Source organism: Onychostoma macrolepis, chromosome 16 (assembly GCF_012432095.1).
Source record: "Onychostoma macrolepis isolate SWU-2019 chromosome 16, ASM1243209v1, whole genome shotgun sequence".
Lineage (NCBI taxonomy): Eukaryota > Metazoa > Chordata > Actinopteri > Cypriniformes > Cyprinidae > Onychostoma > Onychostoma macrolepis.
Window position 1 is genome coordinate 5,497,619 of NC_081170.1, and position 23,355 is coordinate 5,520,973.

The window sequence follows — 23,355 nt, forward strand, 5'->3', positions numbered from 1 at the left end:
TGATGTCCACACAGCTCTTGGAGTGAGTCAGACATTTACATTAATTGCAAAATATCTTTCAAATACTTTCAGATCTTGTGGTTTTAGAATGCTTTGGACCTAAAAACATTCCATGTACTTATTTATAACAAAAAAAAAAAGTTTGCCTGTACACACTGAAAAGTAAAAATTTCATTGGTTGACTTACAGTCTCAACTTGGTATATTCTTATGTTGTTCTTTTATTCCATAGATTGTGCAGATGATAATTGGTGTCCTCCATATTGGTTTGTGTTTACATGCCTCGGGTCATGGTTTACCATGGATAGAATTGCCCAGGCACGCTTTTGGCTCGGTGGTGTGGTAAGACTTGGTCTCTTTTTGATAATTTGTATGTTTCTCAATCAATCATTGTGCTGTGCATCTCACAAAGTATTGTTCTTTTGATTATTTTGATTTGTTCAGATGTTTTTGTTTGTTTGCTTTTGCTTGTTATAGTTCCTTTTAGTTGGAATCGTGTGTATTCTTGCAGCTAGGTTTCCCAAATTTTGTCTGGTAAGTGTCTAGCAAAGGCATTTGTGTTTTTGACAGGTCCAGTTTTGCAAGCTTTATACATATTGTTTGTGTTTTACAGGTGATAATCGGGATGATTTTGAACATAGTCAGTGCAGCACTGGCTATCACAGCTGTTGTGCTGTATTCAGTGCACCTTGCAAATGATCATACTGAATACTGTGAAGCTACAATTCTTATTATTATTCATGTTATGATTATGATTATAGAACACCTTCCTCTGAAATCGGCAGGAGACAGGACATCTGTCAGTACTACAGGAACCTCATTGAGGTAATGATTATCTTTCTTTTCTGTAGATGTTGTAAGATACTGCACATATTCCAAACATACTCACAGGAACAGCTTTTTTTTTTCATCCAAATGTGCTTTTATTCCAAGTCTTCTTAATAGAGATAGGGAAAACATGAAGGTGAGCCATTGTGTTTTATTGATGTAAATGTCTTACAGACTTGATTTTCCTTTTAATAAACTGGGATTCTGATCTTTACCCACCTCTAGATTATCTTCAGGGGACTAGATAACATAATGATAGTGCTGTCGGTCCTTCAGCTCTGTGTGACCATCAGTTTCTGTGTTTTGACTGGGAAAGCTTTGTGCAAGAAGAACCTAGATGTAAAGGTACTGTATGATCAGCACTATTACAACAATCAATCAGTCAAATCCACTGTGATCGTGAGAGTTTCAGAGAGCTGCTCTGTGTGTTCATGACTGTTTGTGGTTTTGCAGTCGGTGGAGGATCCAGAACTTCACAAGCCGCTCCTGGAAGACGTCACTGCTGCTGCTGCATGTTAAAGAGACAAGATGAACACAAAAACATGTTGTCACTTAATATTGTGGTGAAATGATTTAAAGCGGAGCTCCTTCATCTGCATGTTTAATTACACTTAATTCCATTTACAAAAGTGGTGTTACCATGGATCTCTATATTACAGACCTTTGATGTTACTTTTTTATTAACCATTTAAGTTTTGTTGTGGCTGCCTTTGTCTTAAATAAATGACTATAGAGCACTTTGGCATCGGCCCTTTTTGTGGGTATTTTTTACATACCCATTTATGTACTCTGAACTCCAAACATATGACCCATTTAAAGACCTAGTACTTGTCGAGCACAGACCATAGCTGTGTCTCATTTAGAAGGCTGCGTCCTCCGGAGGTCGAATCCTCTGGAGGTTGCATCCTCTGTAGGATGCATAACGTATACGAAGTGTCCTCAACCTAGAATTAAACGAGACGGCCTTCGTAGGATGGGCGGGAAAAAAAACAGGAAGTATCACGTTGATTTGCCAACACATTTTAGAGCATTGTTGCACTCTCACACTACTTAAATTAAGGAAAAATGTTTCTAAATTTGGAAAGTAATTAAAAAAAAAAGCTTGTTTTATTTCGCTCAATGTTTGAGGAGCTGCAACGTTCGTACAACAGACAGCTGTTAGAGGAAAAAAAGGAGGAGGATATTAAGAACAAAGTTTAACCTATATCAACCTCAAAGTTTTTATTGGAGGCAATTTAAGTTAAGTTGAAAACACCACATCTGCGCTTGTGTGTACATCTGCCGGCACCGGCATTTTTCAAATTAACGACAGTTGTTTATTGATGCAAAGAATTGTGGGTTATCTGTTGCAGCGAAGGATACACCTGATGCATCCTCCGAATTCCCGTGAAAGAAGGTTGAATTCGAAGGTCGCATTCGGAGTGTCCTACTTGCTTTTCTGAAATGAGACAGCCTCGATGACATATGCACCCTTCGAATGAGACCTCCGGAGGACGCAGCCTTCTAGAGGCCAAACAACTGATAAACACATCACAAAAATCCACAAGTAATCCACACCACTCCAGTCCATCAATTAATGTCTTGTGAAGTGAAAAGCTGCATGTTTGTAAGAAACAAATCCACAATTAAGATAGAACCGTTGCTTCCGGCTAAAATACGAGGCCACAATCCATAATATTATTATGGGATTTTTAGTTTTTGTAGCAGATGTCATTTCTTACACTAAACCACAAAATAACCAATCAAAAGTCCAAAATTTGGCCAAGAAAGTAGAAGCAATTCATTAAATATATTAGATCTATTAGAAAACATTTAATGCAGACTACACTCAACCAGAACGCCAACTTGCGTATGAAGTTACTGCATGCAAAGTAAAACATAAGGTGTTTATGTCTTCAGTTAAATCCTGACTATAGACTCGGGTTCTTTAAATTTCAAGAGGGACTAAAGGGAAACGTTAGAGATCCACTGACAGGAACAAAACAGCTCCACCTTCAACAGATCAGGATCAGATCAGAGTCAGCCTTCAGTCTGCACTGTAACTTACATACAGTCAATTACTCATAAGGTAAGTCTGAGTTTACCGTGTTGAAAAATTCACTTTCTTTAAAAAAAAAAAAACTTTTTAGCAAACACACATCTTCACTTCTTACAGAAACGTTGCAGTTGATGAGAAAACTGCAGTCAGAAATGCTGTTTAATGATCACGCATGTTCTACAACTTGTTTGTGAAGGGAAACAAAATGTTAGGACTTTACATAACTACTATTTGGGTCATTGGGATTTTCTGGTGTATGAGCCTTACCTGTTTCTCTTGTTTTAAGAAGGTTGAAGTCCATCACTCCCGTCTGCAGCATGTCTCTGACAGTGTCTAATGATGAGGGTTTGACCATCATCACCGTCACCTCAAACCCAAAGAGCAAATGGCCCATACTGTGTCAGATTCTGGGTTCTCTCTGCTGTAGTCCAGTGTCTTCTGTATCCCAGGATATGAAAGGGAAGTTGACGCATGTTCACACAGCTCTTGGGGTGAGTCAGTCACTTAATAGCATATATTATCACATAGATACAATAGCACATAGATATTTTCAGGCCTTCTGATTATAGAATGCTTTGGATAGATTTGATTTGAACATTTCAAAAAAGATCATTTTTACGATGTTTAAAATATTTTTCACAATTAGGTTATGGTGCAGTGCAATATAGGCTATTCAAATGTTTTTAAAACACATACCGTATGTGCTGAAAACATGACATGTAATTTATGTATTTGGATCCTCAAAAATGATTAGCACTAATCTGCAACTTTTAGTTCCAGTTTTTAGTTGCAAATGTTAATACAACCAAAAATGTATATAGGCTATACAAAGAAACAATGACACACAACTGAAATTTTCCATTGTTTTGGCCATTTAAAGTGTTCATTAAGTATTTTGGAAACGTTGCAAAAAAGATCTCAAGCTTTCAGGACTTACATGTCATTGCAGTAGCTGTGTGTACATTCTTAATTGTATAACTTGAATTTCTTTAAATTACTGACAGCTTGTGACACAGCACTATATTGTACTCTTGTTCCATAGACTGTGCAAATTATAATTAGCGTCATCAATATTACGGTGGAGAATTTGTTTGTATGGCTTAAGTTTTATAGTCTGTATACAGTATCCCTGGGATCCTTTTGGCTTGGTGGTTTGGTAAGACTTGCGTCTCATTTTGATTTGATCATATCTGACATTTGATTTGATATTTTCTAAAATTTTAAATGCACATATGTTTTTTTGTTTTCTTTTGCCTCTTAGTACCTAGTTGTTGGAATAGTGTGCGTTCTTCATGCTAAATTTCCTAGTACTTGTCTGGTAAGTGTCTATGTTATATCTGTGTTTATGATATTTCTGGTTCTGTTTTGTTTTGTTTTAAATATTGTTTGTGTTTTACAGCTGGTCATCACAGTGATTCTGAATTTAGTGAGTGCTGCACTGGCTATCGCAGCTGTAGTGCTGTATTCAGTGGACCTGATGATGGAAAATAGTACTGCAACTCTATACTGCAACTCCTACAGTTATTATTCACAGACTGGTTACAGTGATTTGCCTTTCACAACAAAGAAACAAAACACCAAAATCTGTTTAGACAGTGTAAGACAAGCTACAGCAAATATTTTGGTAGCTAACTAAACAATTTTTTATTTAAATATCTTTACTCTTTACTCACCTAGATGATCCTCCGAGGACTAAATGCCATGATAATAACACTGTTGGTCCTTCAGCTCTGTGTGACGACCATTTTCTGTGTTTTGACTGGAAAAGTGTGCAAGAAGGATGAAGATGTAAAGGTACTGGTCAATCCACTGTGATCGTGAGAGTTTCAGAGAGCTGCTCTGTGTTCATGATTGTTTCATGGTTTTGCAGTCGGTGGAGGATCCAGAACTTCACAAGCCACTGCTGGTGCTGCATGAACAAAAAAATGATCAATTATGCAGATAATGGCGCAAGTACAAGCAACTGACTATAGCAAACCTTAGATCACCCGCATGATTCATGCTTTCCTCCCATACATTTGTGTACACGCATTTTCATCATTGATTTTCACTATACGCACCCTTAGTAAATCCTGACAGTATTTTTTTAATGCCAAAGGAGAGATTTAGGGTGAATCCCATTTCTCTTTCCCTTCCCCTACCCCTTGGTCTTACCCCTAGCCCTTGTCCCTCGAAACCGAGTGGTAAGCGCTAGGGGTGAACACATACCCCTATGAAATGAGACACCACTTGGTTACGGTTACGTCATCATACACCGTCGCTAGCTGGCTGCTACGTCACCAGAGCCGACAAGTGTTGACCACAAACTGTGGAGTTTAGTTAAAACTGTAGACATGCATGGAGTCCATTCAAGGCTAGTCTGCGGGACTGTTGTGCAAATCAGCAATGTAACGTTAGCGTAGCAAACTAGCGATTTTTTAAAAACGTTTCAATTAAGAACATGGTTGCAAATATATATGTACAGGACTGTCTAGAGCACAAAACAAGACTTTCGTAATTTTTAAATAAATTATTTAAGCCGAAAATACTTGAATACTTGATGATCTGGCCGCCATTGTTGCCGGTTGCGCAGTGTGTTCTGGGTACCCCTTGGTTTCAAGTAAGCTCGCGAAAATGCAGCATAAGCTGTTAGTATGTTTTTTTGTTTGTTTTGTTTTTTACAAAAGTGGTGTTATAATTTAGGGTAAAGTGGGGGAAACCCCCCGGGATGTGTTACTTTTTTTTTCTGTGAAACAAACGTTAAATGTGTTCAGAAAAGTTATCATTGTTTTTGTGACAGTGACATAAATTATAAACAAAGTATGAAAAATATCCAGAGTTTTCTTGTTATTAGATTTTGCCCTATAGCCGTGCCTCCTGGGGGCGTTTTACCCCACCTGGCTAGGAGTGTTTTACCCACAGACTATGTTTGAGAAAAAAATTATGTCGATCTGAAAATAGAATTATTTTTCTTAAATAACACATGCTCCATATCAACAGGCCCTACTGTTCTCGTATCATATATAACTGTGATGTTCTACAAAATGCTGAAAATGCTTAATGCTGAAAATGAGATCAATGTGTCATCAGCAGTGTAAGCTTCATGGTGAATATTTCTACATCACTCTTGTCAACGTAGTCCATAGTTACAATAAAAATTGATTGGGAAAATTGGGAAAAACAGTTGAGGGGGCGTTTTACCACATGGGGGCGGTTTTTATTTTTTTTACAACTTCCCTATTTTTTCACTTGGTACAACAATAAAAAAATGGATATTTCAAATTATGTCTTTTGTTTAGCCCTATAGCTACAATGAAAGTCAACCACATGTTGGTTTGGACCTCACTATCTTTTATTGTATAGATAAGAATTATCTTGTCCTAAAACATATTTAATTTCATTAACATCAGTATGATTATCTAATAGCAGCTAATGATAACCCAGTTAAAGTTACAATAGGATGCCAATTTTTATGAAAAAAAAAAAAAAAAAAAGAGTAATTAAAATGGACAACAAGGGGGAAAGTGGTTGTGTGGGTTTATAGGTTGGTTTTGTGTGCGGTGGAGGAATGACACCTCGTGAAGCTCTGATTGTGCAGGCAAAAAGATTCAAAGCCTCTGAGCATCGGCAACAACGCCATCTGCTGCCTCTTGAGACTTTCAACAGCCATAAAGCTTGAACATTTTATTCTTAGCCTATATATTCTTTACCCATTTAATCCCACCGGTCATAATAGTGACCGTAAAAACGGTTTTCGTTTATAAAGGTCTAAAAACCTTACTGACTGATGTTTTAGTGCACTTCCTGCAAATATATAGAAACAATAAATGGTCTCAATTAAATACGTGCAGTTTCACATGATTAGTGCAAATTGTCACATGACCAAAGCAGTTTATTTCCTGTTAGCACCTTGAGAAGATGATGGTTGCATCAAATCTTCAAAACGAAAGGCTAAAGTATGTCAACATAAAGATTTTTGGTACACATTATCTTTAAGGTGCCTAGTATTAATATATGAATTCACATATTCAGTTTTGTTGAGTGTGGTCATAGAATGAGTAAACATCTTGATGGTCACAATAGTGACCGGTGGGATGACAGTGAACTTAAATCCAATTGCAGTTGTAAGTGAAAATGACACTAAAATGTTGCAATGACAAAATATTGCACTAAATTAAAAGTTTAAGTGTTACAAATAAGTTACAATAGTGATGTTGTAATACTGGTAGCACTAATATAAAATTTGATGATATATTTTACAAAAAAGTAACAGTTTTGAAAAACGTTGATAGTATTTAATCTCAGTATTCCTATCAATGTTGTATAAGGTTTTTTTATGCATAATAGTCACCCTAGAATGTGATCAAACAGTTTAAAATAGCTGGGCTAAGATAGGCTATATAACAATTTGTATGACTGCAGAAATATTTCAGTACACACATTATCCCACCGGTCAAAATTGTGACCGACCGTACATTTTTCACACTTTTCCTATAAAACCCCACTCAAAAGTCCAAAGAATTACCCAAAGGGTACAGTGTAGCCTACACTCTTCACATTTCAACAACCAACCATCGGAAAACCAGCCACTGTCAGCGTAACTGGAAAGTTTAGACGCGAAGTGAAACGCACAAACGATTGAACAGAAAGTGAAGCTTCCATCATGTGATTTTTTTTTTTTGAACAGTGCAGAGCTTCATCGAAAAATGCGCTGCGTGGTCCACACATGAGCCTCTGTTTCATAGCCTACATGTCGTGGCTTCATATTTGTTAGCCGTGTGTACAATATACTGACTATAAGCCTACTTGGATTATATCAATTTCAAGCGAAACAAGGAAATATGAAACTTAATCATTGACGGGAATCGGGCAGGGACAACACAGCTCCACCTTCAACACATCAAGAGTCTGTAAGAGTCATCTTACAGTCTGGACTGTAAAATATATAGCCTACAATTACTCATAAGGTGAGCATAACGTGCTATCGAAAATGTAAGAACAATTTTAAAAGTAAAAAAGTGTGACTAGAATCGCAACAATGTGCTGTTAGGCTACAGCAAACATGCGCAGGTACATGTTCACTTCCTCTTAGAAACGTTGATGCAGTCGACGAGAAACTAACAGTCAGCAATGTTGTTGCAATAATTATGCCTATTTTAGAACTTGGCAAAGGAAAACAAACTGTTATGAATTTACATAACTATCATAAGTAATATTTCATTAGGGTCATTGTGATTTTCCCATGCATGAGCCCTACTTGTTTGTTTATCTTGTGGGAAGGTTCAAGTCCATTCCTCCCATCTGCAGCATGTCTCTGACAGTGTCTCAGGGAGAGGGAATGATGGTCATCACCGTCACCTCAAACCCAAAGAGCAAATGGCCTGCACTGTGTCAGATTCTGAGTTCTCTGTGCTATGGTCCGGTGTGTTTTGCATCTGAGGATATGACAGAGAAGCTGACAGACACCCAGAGAGTTATTGGGGTGAGTGAAAGTCTTGCACTGATTGAAATCTTGATATCATAAAAAAATAAACAAAATAAAATGCTTAGATGTGTTTCATGTACTCTTAATTTTGCAGTTTAAAAGCTGGAGGTCTGTCGACTATCATCAAATATTGTTCTCTTATTTCATAGATTGTACAGATAGTAGTTGCAGTCATGAATCTTGTGTTGGGTTGTTTTGGCATCATCTTCTTTATTGCTACCACTTCGGTCAGCAGTATGGTAAGACATTCCTCATTCTGTTCGTGTTTATGTTTCTAAATCAGATCATGCTGTAAAATGAACATGTACAGTATATAGCATAAGGCTACAACAAAAAAACGCACACATATAAACATACGCTGTATGATTTGCTAGTTTTATTGAATTTCCATGGGTGTGTTGATATAAAAATTCTCCTTTACTTTCCTTATATGTGCAATTTGAAAAAATCATCCTGATCTTTTTCTCTAGGTGTTGTCGGTTCTTCAGCTCTGTGTGGTTGTCAGTTTCTGTATTTTGACCATAAAATCTTTGTGCAAGAAGGGTGGGAGTGCAAAGGTACAGTGTTTTGCTTATAATAGACAGAACATTATTTCATGATTCATGATTCATGTTCATGTTTGTCTGTGGTTTTGCAGTTAGTGGACAAAACAACTTCAGTATCTAGAAGTGGAATAAGCCGATATTCATTTCCGTTTGGTCGCAGCTGTAACATGACACTTGCATCGTCTCAGGTGAGGGACTAACTGTTATCACCCAAAAATAGTTCACCCAAAAATTAAAATTGGCTAAAAATATACTCACCTTCAGGCCATCCAAGATGTAGATGGGTTTGCTTCTTCATTAGAACAGATTTGGAGAAATTAAGCATCACTTGCTCACCAATGGATGCTCTGCAGTGAATGGGTGCCGTCAGAATGAGAGTCCAAACTGCTGATAAAAACATCACAATAATCCACACCACTCCAGTCCATCAAACATCTTGTGAAGCAAAAAGCTGTGTGTTTGTAAGATACAAATTCATCATTAAGACATTTTTGGGTGAACTGTTCCTTAAAACCTAAAGAGCAAATGGTCCTTATTGTGTCCGATTCTGAGTACTTTATGCAACTGTCCAATGTGTTTGTTTTTCAGGATATGAAAGATAAGCTGACAGACATTCACACAGCACTCGGGGTGAGTCAGATCTTTTTGATATCATCAGCTTTAAGAAATAGTTTTTACTAGATGTATTGTCATCTGAAATCTGGTACAAATATTGTTCTGTGGTTTCATAGACTGTACAGATAATGGTTGGTGTCATGAATATCACAGTGGGTTGTTTTGGCTTCATCTTTTCTCTTTGGATCGGTGGTGTGGTAAGAATTGCTACTCATTCTCATCATTATGTTTGTAAATGAGTTCATGCAGTACAATGATTGAGTTCTTTCAAAAAGTGAATCATTTATGACATTGACCTTGCTATGTGAATACTGCGTTTTTGTATTTATTTTCATCAGAATGAGGTGGGATAATGTGAATTGTTGACATTTTTGCAGATTTATTAAAAAAGAAAAACTGAAATATCACATGGTCCCAAGTATTCAGACCCTTTGCGCAGTATTTAGTAGAAGCACCCTTTTGATCCAATACAGCCATGAGTCTTTTTGGGAAAGATGCAACAAGTTTTTCACACCTGGATTTGGGGATCCTCTGCCATTCCTCCTTGCAGATCCTCTCCAGTTCTGTCAGGTTGGATGGTAAACATTGGTGGACAGCCATTTTTAGGTCTCTCCAGAGATGCTTAATTGGGTTTAAGTCAGGGCTCTGGCTGGGCCATTCAAGAACAGTCACGGAGTTGTTGTGAAGCCACTCCTTCGTTATTTTAGCTGTGTGCTTAGGGTCATTGTCTTGTTGGAAGGTAAACCTTCGGCCCAGTCTGAGGTCCTGAGCACTCTGGAGAAGGTTTTCGTCCAGGATATCCTGTACTTGGCCGCATTCATCTTTCCCTCGATTGCAACCAGTCGTCCTGTCCCTGCAGCTGAAAAACACCCCCACAGCATGATGCTGCCACCACCATGCTTCACTGTTGGGACTGTATTGGACAGATGATGAGCAGTGCCTGGTTATCTCCACACATACCGCTTAGAATTAAGGCCAAAAAGTTCTATCTTGGTCTCATCAGACCAGAGAATCTTATTCAGGTGTTTTTTAGCAAACTCCATGTGGGCTTTCATGTGTCTTGCACTGAGGAGAGGCTTCCATCGGGCCACTCTGCCATAAAGCCCCGACTGGTGGAGGGCTGCAGTGATGGTTGACTTCCTACAACTTTCTCCCGACTGCATCTCTGGAGCTCAGCCACAGTGATCTTTGGGTTCTTCTTTACCTCTCTCACCAAGGCTCTTCTCCCCCGATAGCTCAGTTTGGCCGGACGGCCAGCTCTAGGAAGGGTTCTGGTCGTCCCAAACATCTTCCATTTAAGGATTATGGAGGCCACTGTGCTCTTATGAACCTTAAGTGCAGCAGAAATTTTTTTTTGTAACCTTGGCCAGATCTGTGCCTTGCCACAATTCTGTCTCTGAGCTCTTCAGGCAGCTCCTTTGATCTCATGATTCTCATTTGCTCTGACATGCACTGTGAGCTGTAAGGTCTTATATAGACAGGTGTGTGGCTTTCCTAATCAAGTCCAATCAGTATAATCAAACACAGCTGGACTCAAATGAAGGTGTAGAACCATCTCAAGGATGATCAGAAGAAATGGACAGCACCTGAGTTAAATATATGAGTGTCACAGCAAAGGGTCTGAATACTTAGGACCATGTGATATTTCAGTTTTTCTTTTATAATAAATCTGCAAAAATGTCAACAATTCTGTGTTTTTTCTGTCAATATGGGGTGCTGTGTGTACATTAATGAGGAAAAAAATGAACTTAAATGATTTTAGCAAATGGCTGCAATATAACGAATAGTGAAAAATTTAAGGGGGTCTGAATACTTTCCGTACCCACTGTAGATAACATAACAAATGTTTAAACTGAGAAATTGTACAATTTTATGCACAAAATGAGCTCATTTCAAATTTGATACCTGCTACAGGTCTCAAAATAGTCATGTAAATGACAGAATCCTGCCGATGAGTGATGCAATGTCATCTGAGGGCCCGAAGACCACGGGCATCCAACAAAGGTCTTCGGCCTTGTCCCTTACACTCAGAAATAAAGGTACAAAAGCTGTCACTGGGGCGGTACCTTTTCAAAAGGTACACTTTTGTACCTATTAAGTTCAAATATGTACACTTTAAGTACTAACGTGTATCTATAAGGTACCAAAATGGACCTTTTAGGTACAAACATATACCTTTTGAAAAGGTACCGCCCCAGTGACAGCTTTTGTATCTTTATTTCTGAGAGTGTATGCACAGAGATTTCTCCAGGTTCTCTGAATCTTTTAATGATATTATGCACTGTAGATGATGAGATTTGCAAAGCCTTTGCAATTTGACATTGAGGAACATTGTTTTAAAGTATACCACAATCTTTTGACGCACTCTTTCACAGATTGGAGAGCCTCTGCCCATCTTTACTTCTGAGAGACTCTGCCTCTTTAAGATATCCCTTTTATGTTACAAACCTGATGTCAATTAACTTAATTAGTTGCTAGATGTTCTCCCAGCTGAATTTTTCAAAATTTCTTGCTTTTTCAGCCCTTTGTTGCCCCCGTGCCAACTTTTTTGAGACCTGTAGCAGGCATCAAATTTGAAATGAGCTTGGATAAAAGTGTAAAATTTCTCCGTTTAAACATTTATGTTCTCTGTGTTCTATTGTGAATAAAATATTGGCTTATGTGATTTGAAAGTCTTTTAGTTTTAATTTTATTCAAATTTAAAAAACTTCCCAACATTTCCAGAATTCGAGTTGTATTTATTTGTTTGATTTGCCTTCTAGTTCCTTGTTGTTGGAATTATGTGTGTTCTTGCAGTGAAGTTTTCCTGTCCTAAGCTGGTAGGTGTGAATCAAGAGTTTTTTTTATTTCATTCATTCATTCATTCATTAAGCAACATCAGTTAATATTGTTTGTGTTGTACAGCTGGTCATCGCAGTGATTCTGAATGTAGTCAGTGCTGCACTGGCTATCACAGCTGCTGTGCTGTATTCAGTGGACCTGGCAATGGGAAGCAGTTTAAGCTGTTACGGAGAACATTATTATTATTCATCTAATAATGACTGGCTTACCCATAAAAAGAGAAACTTTGAGTCCTGTTTTTACTACAAGAATCTCAATCAGGTAATGATTTGATTTATCGTTTTCAGTGTTGTAAAAACACATTTGTGTGTATTTTATTATTATTTGAGTATGCTGATGTTTTTCCACCTCTAGATGATCTTCGGAGGACTAGATATCATAATGATAGTGCTGTCGGTCCTTCAGCTCTGTGTGACCATCAGTTTCTGTGTTTTGACTGGGAAAGCTTTGTGCAAGAAGGATGAAGATGTAAAGGTACTGTATCATCAGCACTATTACAACAATCAATCAGTCAAATCCACTGTGATCGTGAGAGTTTCAGAGAGCTGCTCTGTGTGTTCATGACTGTTTGTGGTTTTGCAGTCGGTGGAGGATCCAGAACTTCACAAGCCGCTCCTGGAAGACGACACTGCTGGTGCTGCATGACACAGATAAAGATAAATGCACAAATTTACAAAATATTTTTTTTTCTTGTAATGCAATGGCATTTTGTCTCTCATTTTAATAGTGAAATGAAGTCACTGTAGTACAATTCTTGCCTTTTCCTTTAAAACAAATTGTTTCTGGTAAAAGGGAACTTTTGGACTTCTTTTTGAAATAAATGGCTTTAGCATCTTGCACCCGTTTTCATGATGTTTGAAAATACAATACAATAAATATCTAATGGCAGTGCCTAAAATGACCCAACAGGCCGACCCCAGCATTTTTAAAAGTGTATATTTGGCAATTAATAATTTTAAAGACTATTGCTGTTATGGATTCCTGCGCCATAGATCACTTCAAAATTATGGCTTGGGTACATGGTTTATAATTTATTCATTAGTTTTACTATTATTATTTTTATTTAATTTTTTTATCACGGAATGGCCCTACAAACATGCATCTCACAGCTGAGGTTGATTCATTGTCTCCAGTCTAACAAACCTTCACAAAATACTGAATGTGTGCAAGCTTTTCCAAATGTACTATAAAATGCCTTTCTCTTTAGTTTTATCAGAATTAGAAACAACTGCTTTGTGTTTGATTCACTGCTTTTCTACTTTCATATTGATTGCTTTTATATGGAACCCCATAAGCTTGAAAATTAAAGTAAAAAATGTATTTGCTAGAATTATTTTTAATATTATATTGACTCTTGACTTTAAACCCCCTGTAATTCAAGGGAAAAAGCCTTGTGGAACTGTTCCTGATGGGAAAAAACACTTCTCCTTTTAACAGTAGGAAAAGAGCCACTTATTTTGTGATTCACTGTGTTCGCTGCTTATTAGTGATTCAAAATGGTTGAAAAATACATGCTAAGACTGTGTGGTCACTAGACAATAACGACAATGGTTTCGTAAAATTACAGAAAGAAAAGAATGAATGAATTAGAAAAATCTTTGAGGACCATGAATTTCACATGTAGCAAACATTCACACACCCTAAAGCAGACATATTCACACAGGATATAACCTCAGCGTCAGGTGTGGTTTGATGGATGAGACAAGGACTCAAACACAGAGGGCTATGGGTCTTTATTGGGCTCAAAATTAAAACAAAAAGACAACAAAAACTACAAAATCTTTCTGCCTGCACTCTCCCTTTCTAAACCCGATGTGGAGTTTTCTGGCATGGCTGTGGAAAGTGTATAACTGAGAACCTCACATCTGTGTTGACCTATATGGCCATGGAAGAAGCCTGCGTAGACATTTCAGTCGATGTGTGCCAGAGGTGGATCAGGATTTCACCCCAGGGCCAATATAGCTTATGATGTTGAAGATTCTCTGGGCTGTCACAAGACGGGATTCTGGGGCAAAATACATTTTTTGTTGTTGTTTGGTTGTACTGTACAGTACATTAAGTAATAACAAATGTTCAAATGTATATATTTGTTGTGTTCCTCATGTGAAAATATTTCTGAGGGGGACAACCACAAGCAACATAACTTATGCTGCCTTCACGTGCTATCGGAAATTTCCTATTTCCCACTTATGAAGTCGTGATTACGAGCTTGTCGTATTCGAGTGCTTTAATGTCGGAAAGGATAACCATTGGTTGACAATCATATAAACATTCACCGTGCTACACATGCAGTTTGCTGACAATTCTGTAATTTCGGTCAAATATATGCTTATTTCACTGCTTATAAAACATACAATATGCTTCGAATGATCGTTCATATCTAGACTATAAATACACTACTTTAGCGACAAGACAAAGCGATGTAGTTGTTGTAAGAACAGCATTGACAGCAGCAATGTTTGTCACCTCCACCATGTTTGAAGTTTATGACCCGAAACTCAGGTATCAAAATTATTTGACTTGAGAGGCCGTTCACGTCTAATTTCTGATTAGGAAACTTGTATTTACGATAATTCCCATAGCACGTGAAGACAGCATTATTACCTGGTTTTTGTAGTATTGTTTTGAATTTATTTCACCAGTGTATAAGATTTAAAAATAGGACGTTTGGGGAATTGGGTGAGAAGTTATAGATAGGCCTAGATTAGAGTTCGAGAAAAGGAGGCAAAAATTTTTAAATGTGTTTAAACAATCAAGAAAAGCTGTAATTAACTCATTTGCACTCAGTTTTATTATGTCACATGAAATAAAATTTGTAAATGTTAAAGTTTAATCCACTTGTTGTGGGACTACATTAAACACCCCCATTTATTCTGTAATGGGTTGTTCTATTTTATTATTGTACTGCCTTTAATCACCTTTATTTTTTGATGTCCCCTTTAAGAAAGAAAGAAAGGTGGAGCAACAGTTTTTTTGACCAGAGTTTATTTTGTTCCTGTTTTGTAGGAGAAATACAGTAAACAGCTGAAACTTTAACGAAGAGTCAATTCTTTGCCCCCCAAAAAATGAAGAAAGATTATTGCTACACTCAAAAAAAAAAATGAACAAGGAAGGTTGTGCACTTTACATAATATATTTATATTCAGTTTACTTATAATAATTGCCTTTGTTGACTTGAAATGTTTGTTTTGTTTAAGGTCCACGTAATTATGTCTCAACTTAACTGTACAAAATCCTAACGCGTTGTCTAAACACAAACCATTTATGTTAAGTAAAAAATTATTACATCCAGAGGGTAACAGTATAGTTAGAGCTGGGAATCGATTCCAAAAAGAATCGATTCCGAGGCGTTGGGAATCGAGAGTCGATTCAAGAGGAATCGACTCCTCATTCAGAGCTTTTTTCAGTTCAACAAAGCTTATCTATGGGTGCCTCTCAAATGGAAGGCTGCATACATTTAAATTCACTAAAAGCCGTAATTACGAGAGTTGTGAGATAAAAGATTATTTATATATATATATATAAAAGATCTATTTCATTTTTATATTTACCCTTCGCCTCATGCTCGCTAAAAGTGATTAGAAGTCTGATTCGTTTCCACGAGAAGTTTCTTTCGGATAGTTTTAATGAACCAGTTAAAAAAAAAAAAAAAAAATGATTCAGGGGTTATTCTACGGTGGAGCTGGCTTATATTGCCCACAATTTTGAGCGCTGCACGACAGAATAGATCATGACGTGATTGGGGATCTTATTTCCATCTAAAATTTTATTTTTATTTCTATCAGCCAATGATAATTCTAAAAGAAAACGTCACGAGCATAGATCAGTGGCCGAGAGCGCATCTGATCGACAGATAAACCACGAGCTCTATCAGTGTTATTGTTAATGTTCGGGTTATTTTGTTTCAATGTACAGTTTGTTAATTTTATCCAAAGCATACAGTCAAAGTAAACTTCATCATTCAGCTGAACTGTGCACATTTATTTTAGACACTTCATGTCTTGTTCAATTCATGCGATAAATGCATGTCCCTGCTGAGCAGTGAGCTATGACTAATTTCACGGGCAAAGCAGACAAAATTACAATTTAAAAATCAATAGCTATAGAAATGTATTGTCATTTTTTACAAATAAAGCTTCATATTATGAGAAGGATACTTTCTACGACCTTTATATCCTGCAGTCATGGCGAGATTAGGTTCCTTCGATCTAAAAAAACAAGAATAGAAAACAACAGAGGAATCGATTTAGGAATCGACTCCCATCGCTTCCAGAACCAGGAATCGGAATCGGACTCGATTCCAAAAATTTCGGAATTTTACAGCCCTAACTGCCATGAAACCCCAAAGAAGAAGAAGAAGAAGACGCGTCAGAGACTACACGCGCGCAAAGATATTTGACTCTGCACACCTGCGTGAGTCTAACCCGCAAAGTTTTTCTTCGATTGGTTTTGACAGAGGGACGTCTATGAAGGTAAAATGACGTCAAAAAGATTTGCATGCGCAGGGTAAGATTTGTGAAAGTGTACATAAGATAGCAAGCGTAAATTAATTTTGCATTCTCAAGAAGAGAGTTGTAAAAGTGCAAATTGCATTTCAAGCGTAAGAAAAAAAGATTTGCAGCCTTTTACTGTTATTTGTAAGTGTATATCAAGTATTGTGAAACTGCAACTTCATGCTAAGGCAAAATAAATATGATCTGTATTCTTCTGACTTTCATTTTTCCGCGCTTACACTTTTGGCGCTGTTGTTTCGCCCAAATACAGCCAAAAGTATTGCAAGCCTGTGCCCAGTGTTTTGCAATTGAAAACAACCTTATCAAGAACTGCAAAACGGATTGACTGCGTAAAACCAATATGTGTGTGTAGAAAAAAAAAATCGTTGCACCTGTCTAAATGACTTCTTGCGTGCATAGAGCAAAATGTTCGCCAAATAACCCGCTGTGTACGTCTGCGTCTTTGCGCTTGCAGTTTGGCACGATTCTCTCACTGATTTCAGATTTGCAAGCGCGTGTGGAAGGCGGGACCTTCTTCTTTCAGCCAATCAGATGAAGCTCTTGCTGACTCTCGATTTACTCTTATCTGATTGGTTCAATAAAAACTCCAGACGTGAGAACACATCTTTATTTTAATTTGACTCAGCGTCATTCTTATTTCGGGATGGTATTTTAATGCACAGATACATATAAAAAAAAATCAATAAATAATTAATAATACAATAAAATAAAATAATAAAACAAAAAAGCATGATCCTTTATAAGCTGTGTAGGCTACCATTAGACTGACTACCATGTGTTCATTCTGAATTTCGAGCTAATATTAGGAAATGACATTTCTGTGTATTCACTCTATTTATCCTAATCATCCTCCTCCTCTTCAGCAGACCATATGATATTAGTTTGTAATCTTGATGCTACTGAAAGTATCTGCACTACTATGCATAATTTCACCATGTCTCCTGATCAGGGTTGATGCCAGATTTTTGTTTTTCCTTTAACGTGTATTTAAAGGAGATTTTAATGTACTAAATATTTACCCCTAAATTATGCATTTACCATCTGTAATGCCATGTGAAACCACTAGATGGATGTATAACCATATAAAATGTCAACATTACTGTGTATTTCATGGTTTCTGGGAATATTTGATTCAGACATAGTTATTTTGCATTTGGTTTTTCATTTAGATGCATATATTTAGACATTATTAAAGACTATATTTTGTCAAAGTAGTTGTAGTTTTTTCAATGTTGATTTGGTTTGAAGTGTCAGTTTTTGCATTACAGTCAAATCTGGAGACAAATCGCTATTAAACATTTTGATTGTAAAGTTTAACATCATTTCAGTGGTGTAGGCAGATTATCTAAAATATTAAATTTCAATGCAATGTCGAACCAATCCAATAATGTTCACTCTAGCTTGAAGATCAGTATATAAGCACATGGTAGTCAGCCTAATGGTACACAGCTTCTAAGGATCATGCTTTTTGTTTTATTATTTTATTTTATTGTATTTATTTACTTTTTAATATATATATGTGTGCATTAAAAATACCATCCCCACAATAAGAATGACGCTGAGTCAAATTAAAATAAAGATGTGTTCTCACGTCTGGAGTTTTTATTGAACCAATCAGATAAGAGTAAATCGAGAGTCAGCAAGAGCTTCATCTGATTGGCTGAAAGAAGAAGGTCCCGCCTTCCACACGCGCTTGCAAATCTGAAATCAGTGAGAGAATCGTGCCAAACTGCAAGCGCAAAGACGCAGACGTACACAGCGGGTTATTTGGCGAACATTTTGCTCTATGCAGGCAAGAAGTCATTTAGACAGTTGCAACGATTTTTTTTTCTACACACACATATTGGTTTTACGCAGTCAATCCGTTTTGCAGTTCTTGATAAGGTTATTTTCAATTGCAAAACACTGGGCACAGGCTTGCAATACTTTTGGCTGTATTTGGGCGAAACAACAGCGCCAAAAGTGTAAGCGGAAAATGAAAGTCAGAAAATACAGATCATATTTATTTTGCCTTAGCATGAAGTTGCAGTTTCACAATACTTGATATACACTTACAAATAACAGTAAAAGGCTGCACATCTTTTTTTCTTACGCTTGAAATGCAATTTGCACTTTTACAACTCTCTTCTTGAGAATGCAAAATTAATTTACGCTTGCTATCTTATGTACACTTTCACAAATCTTACCCTGCGCATGCAAATCTTTTTGACGTCATTTTACCTTCATAGACGTCTTACCCTTTCAACGGCTGGTAAAGGTAGGAGGATATTTGTTTTTCCACCAGTATCGATCTTTTTTATTTGTAATTAGAGATGTTCTTTAGTTTTGGCCTGCATTCATTTTAGAGAGTTCTAGCCAGAGGCGGACAAAGTACACACCTTCATTACTTGAGTGAAAGTGCAGATACTGCTGGTCAAATACTACTCCACTACAAGTGAAAGTTGTAAAGACAGATTTTTACTTAAGTAAAAGTACGGAAGTACATGTATTTAAAAGTACTTAAGTATCAAAAGTAAAAAGTAAATGCACTGTTTTATTGTCGCATTGTTGTATACTTACAATACCTTATGCCACCAATGCAACCTACTGAATACACTCATTAGCTTCTATTATCTTTGGAATTAAGAGCTTTTATGTTAGCAAACCTATAGAAATGGAACAACTGAATGAAGATAATCATCTTTATTTTTTTATTTAATACTCCTACAACTACATTGAACTCATTTTAATACTTGTTTAAAAGTTACAAATTTCCTTTTCAAATAGATATTGAAGTCTATGATATGGTTCATTTTAGGCAAACAAAGCAAACATTGAAAAGAAAACAAACCTTTAGACTCTTCAGAAAGCGGGATCATACTCTCTCAGTATGTTCATGGGTGTGCAGGTTGCACCAAAGAACCGTCTTTTTGAATTTTGCCATCAACTGATCAGTGTTCATAAAATGCTCAGAAATCAGTGAACTTCACAACATGTGGCTACGGTTGGGTAATGTGTGAATTTTATCCATTCCGATTCTGATTCTTCTTATTGATTTCAATTCTTATTGATTGCCAGTTTAGAGTCCAAAGTTTTCATTTAGCCGACTTTTTGATAATTTGTTTGCAAAATAATTATTATAAAAAAATTTATATATATATATATATGTATTTATGTGCAGTGTTTTGACAGTAAAATAATGTTCAGATTTATATATTTCCCTGACCAGTTTTAAGCAACAATTTACCAGTAGGCCTAAGTTTATACAGTATATATATATATATATATATAAGTAAAGTGAGGGCAGCGATTTTTGACAGAAAAAAAAGGGTTCAGTGATATATAACAACTTTCTACTTGGGGACCTTGATATAAATGTAGTTGAGTAAAAAGTATGATATTTGTCTTTCAAATGTAGTGAAGTTAAAGTCGCAAGTTTCCAGAAAAAATAATACTCAAGTAAAGTACAGATACTCAAAAAGTGTACTTAAGTACAATACTCAAGTAAATTTACTTCGTTACTGTCCACCTCTGGTTCTAGCATCAGACATGCTGAAGTTAGCATGCTAGCTTAACCAGGTGGCGCAGGTTTGTCCGCTGCATATTTCCATTATTTGGGCGAAAAGTAATAAGAGATAGTTCATGGATTAAAGTTCTCCGTCACTACGGTGGATTTCCGTTAACTGGAGAGAATCTACGACGGATTTTTTCCATCAATTGCAGGGTTCCTGTCTGTCCTTAATGTCTTATATTCACTTTTCATAATTTTAAGGCTGTAAATAGGATTACATTTCTCAAATAGTGTAATAATTGTTTTAATTTGAAAAGACGCGGTGTATTCAGCCTGCTGAGGGGGATGTGATCAAAGCCTGGAGTGGATTGAAAGCATAAGGGTTCTGTTAATCACTCCGCTCGGGTTCCACTCCGGGTTTTCTGTTCCCGCTCACGGAAAAACTGCTCCGTGTTCACTCCATTTTAAAAGTTATACTAGTATGTTTATTTTTTTATATCATGAACGCCTGAACGCAACATTTATAATGCTGTATGTAATGTTTCGGAAATTATTCTACACGTTTAATAAATAGAATTACACAACGTCAAAATGTATAATTGTGTAACTTCCCTTTTCATTTTTCTGACTGTAGCGTTTAAGTTGTAAGTTTTTGACTCTACTAAAGCATAAAAATACGATATGTTTGCGGATATATTTAAGAAAACAATGCTACAGTCATTCTCCGTTGAAACTGCAATACTAAATTCCATCCGACTAAAATCTGCTGTCAAAATTAACAGTGGTTAATACTTGGTTTGAAACTTTTTTTTCTTTTTCTTTTTCTTTTTTCCAATTTGTTGTGATACTTTCAATAAAAATTACGAAGTGTGATTTATTTTATTGGTTTGTAGTTTAGATTAGATGTTTTGTTTCCAGTCAAGACTTGGAGAAACTTGTTCATGCCTTTATCACCAGCAGGGTGGATTATTGTAATGGTCTCCTTCCAAAGAAGACCATTAGACAGCTGCAGCTCATCCAGAACGCTGCTGCCAGGATTCTGACTAGAACCAGAAAATCTGAGCATATCACACCAGTCCTCAGGTCCTTACACTGGCTTCCAGTTACATTTAGGATTGATTTAAAGTACTTTTACTCGTTTATAAATCACTCAATGGCCTAGGACCTAAATACATTGCAGGTATGCTCACTGAATATAAACCTAACAGACCACTCAGATCATTAGGATCGAGTTAGAAACACCAAGGGTTGGACTTTGGACTTTGCACTGGGCTGGTTCCACGCTGCACGTCACGCTTTTTCAATGCATCATACACTCAACAATACATATACATATGCAGGGTAAGCGTGGCATGTGAGTGGCGGCCGGGGGTGGGACTTTGGGCCTTGTGCCCCGCAGCACCTCTCCTTGATGGCTCGTTTTGGGCCTAATTTATGCCTTCCGCACGGAGGGCCCAGAGGCAGCCTTACAATATCTTACTATTTATAGCTTTATTATTATTATTTCGTCATTACTATTACTACCATTATTATTTTTATTATTATTATTATTACAATTTGTCCTCTTCCTGATTCCCCAACCACCCCCTGTCTCGGATGAATAAATTTATTATCGTTATTGTTGCTACTATTACTAATTACTATTTAATACAATTATTATTGATATTTGTCATCCTCCTCACCCTCCAACTTTCCCCTCATTTCTGATTGAGTTAATATTGTTGCTGCTACTATTACTATTATTACCTATCACCTTCCTCATCCTCCATCCTCTAATTTTTGTTATTAATGCTATTATTATTATTATTACTGTTATCATTACTATTGTTTTTTTTTTTTTTTACTTTTGTCATGTCTGTTGTACTTTCCTTTATTTATATACTTCCACCCCCAACACTTACACACACACTCACTCACTCACTCACACAAATCATGTTGGCTGTCATGTATGTTTTGTTGACCTTGGTTATTTTGTGTTTGATTTGTTACCTGTAAGTATCTGTATGTTTGTTTGCATAATAAAAAAAAAAAGAAAAAAAAAGAAACACTAAGGGTTCACACAAAATAAGGGGAGTCTGCTTTTAGCTATTATGCCGCCCGCAGCTGGAACCAGCTTCCAGAAGAGATCAGATGTGCTAAAACATTAGCCACATTTAAATCTAGACTCAAAACTCATCTGTTTAGCTGTGCATTTGTTGAATGAGCACTGTGCTACTCCGAACTGATTATATAAAATGTTTAATAAAATCACCAAAATAAGTCTTCGTGTTAAGAATGAATAGTACACAAACACATTTCCAAAACTGTAAAATGTTATTAAAAATAAAGCATTCATGAATTATTTTATGACAAACATTTTACTGTCTTAAGTGCACTCATTTATTTAGCCTATAAATTAAAATAATAATAATAACTATTATTTTATTATTATTATTATTGTTGTTGTTATATATTTAGGTTACATGCATTTAGAAGAAGCTTTTATTCAAAACGACTTACAAAAGAGTAACAAATAACTCCAAAGTCAGTCACAATGCCAGGTTTATTATACAATAATAATTAAGTCTAAGATGATCACAAATTAAACAAGATTTTGACGCACATCTTTCTTATTAAATCGTTGTATTCCAACTCGGGTCCGTTACAATTTGCTGTAGGCCTATTCCACATAATAATATGCAATAAAACAATATACAGTATGATTCGTTAACACGTAGGCTACCTAGGAGCTTGCTGCATGAATCCGTGAGTACAGTTTACAAACCCGTGGGAACGGATTGGAAAGCGTGCGCACGGATTATGAATCTGTGGGAACGGATTCAAAAACCGAGGGTAGCTACGGTTTACAAAATCTGAGCGCACGGATTGGAAATTCGTGGGTACGGTTTATTAATCCGTGGGCACGATTTGTTAAACCGAGGGAACAGTTTAAGAATTCGTGAGTACGGTTTATAAACTGAGGGAACGGATTGCAAAACCGTCGGCACGGATTGTTTTTTTTTCTCCTACAGGTGACTTCCC

General features: G+C 36.6%; 2 protein-coding genes and 1 long non-coding RNA gene across 9 annotated transcripts in view; 1 reads left to right on the forward strand and 2 right to left on the reverse strand.

The window, feature by feature from the left end:
• Positions 1 to 1,198: 1,198 nt before the first annotated feature.
• Positions 1,199 to 8,233, reverse strand: LOC131522580 (uncharacterized). 7 transcript variants are annotated; one of them, XR_009266568.1, is made up of 4 exons: positions 8,102 to 8,233; positions 4,539 to 4,774; positions 3,133 to 3,303; positions 1,199 to 1,335 (listed from the first exon to the last, which is right to left on the reverse strand). It is a non-coding gene; the product is annotated as an uncharacterized LOC131522580 (long non-coding RNA). The 7 variants fall into 7 exon arrangements; XR_009266566.1 differs by lacking the exon at positions 8,102 to 8,233 and adding an exon at positions 5,394 to 5,503; XR_009266570.1 differs by lacking the exon at positions 8,102 to 8,233 and adding an exon at positions 5,402 to 5,481.
• Positions 7,121 to 13,167, forward strand: tmem176l.3a (transmembrane protein 176l.3a). The gene is made up of 11 exons (XM_058748161.1): positions 7,121 to 7,811; positions 8,152 to 8,326; positions 8,479 to 8,568; positions 8,800 to 8,886; positions 8,967 to 9,062; positions 9,463 to 9,504; positions 9,606 to 9,686; positions 12,252 to 12,308; positions 12,394 to 12,591; positions 12,685 to 12,804; positions 12,913 to 13,167. The coding sequence occupies exons 2-11, from the start codon at positions 8,153 to 8,155 to the stop codon at positions 12,973 to 12,975; spliced, it is 1,008 nt and encodes a 335-aa protein (XP_058604144.1). The 5' UTR covers positions 7,121 to 7,811; position 8,152; the 3' UTR covers positions 12,976 to 13,167.
• Positions 13,168 to 13,271: 104 nt separating this feature from the next.
• LOC131522575 (G2/M phase-specific E3 ubiquitin-protein ligase-like) overlaps positions 13,272 to 23,355 on the reverse strand; it is a 39,189-nt gene continuing 29,105 nt past the window's right edge. The window contains exon 5 of the mRNA XM_058748163.1: positions 13,272 to 14,335. Within this exon, the coding sequence (XP_058604146.1) occupies positions 14,265 to 14,335 (71 nt within the window). The 3' untranslated portion in view covers positions 13,272 to 14,264. The remainder of the gene's footprint in view (positions 14,336 to 23,355) is intronic.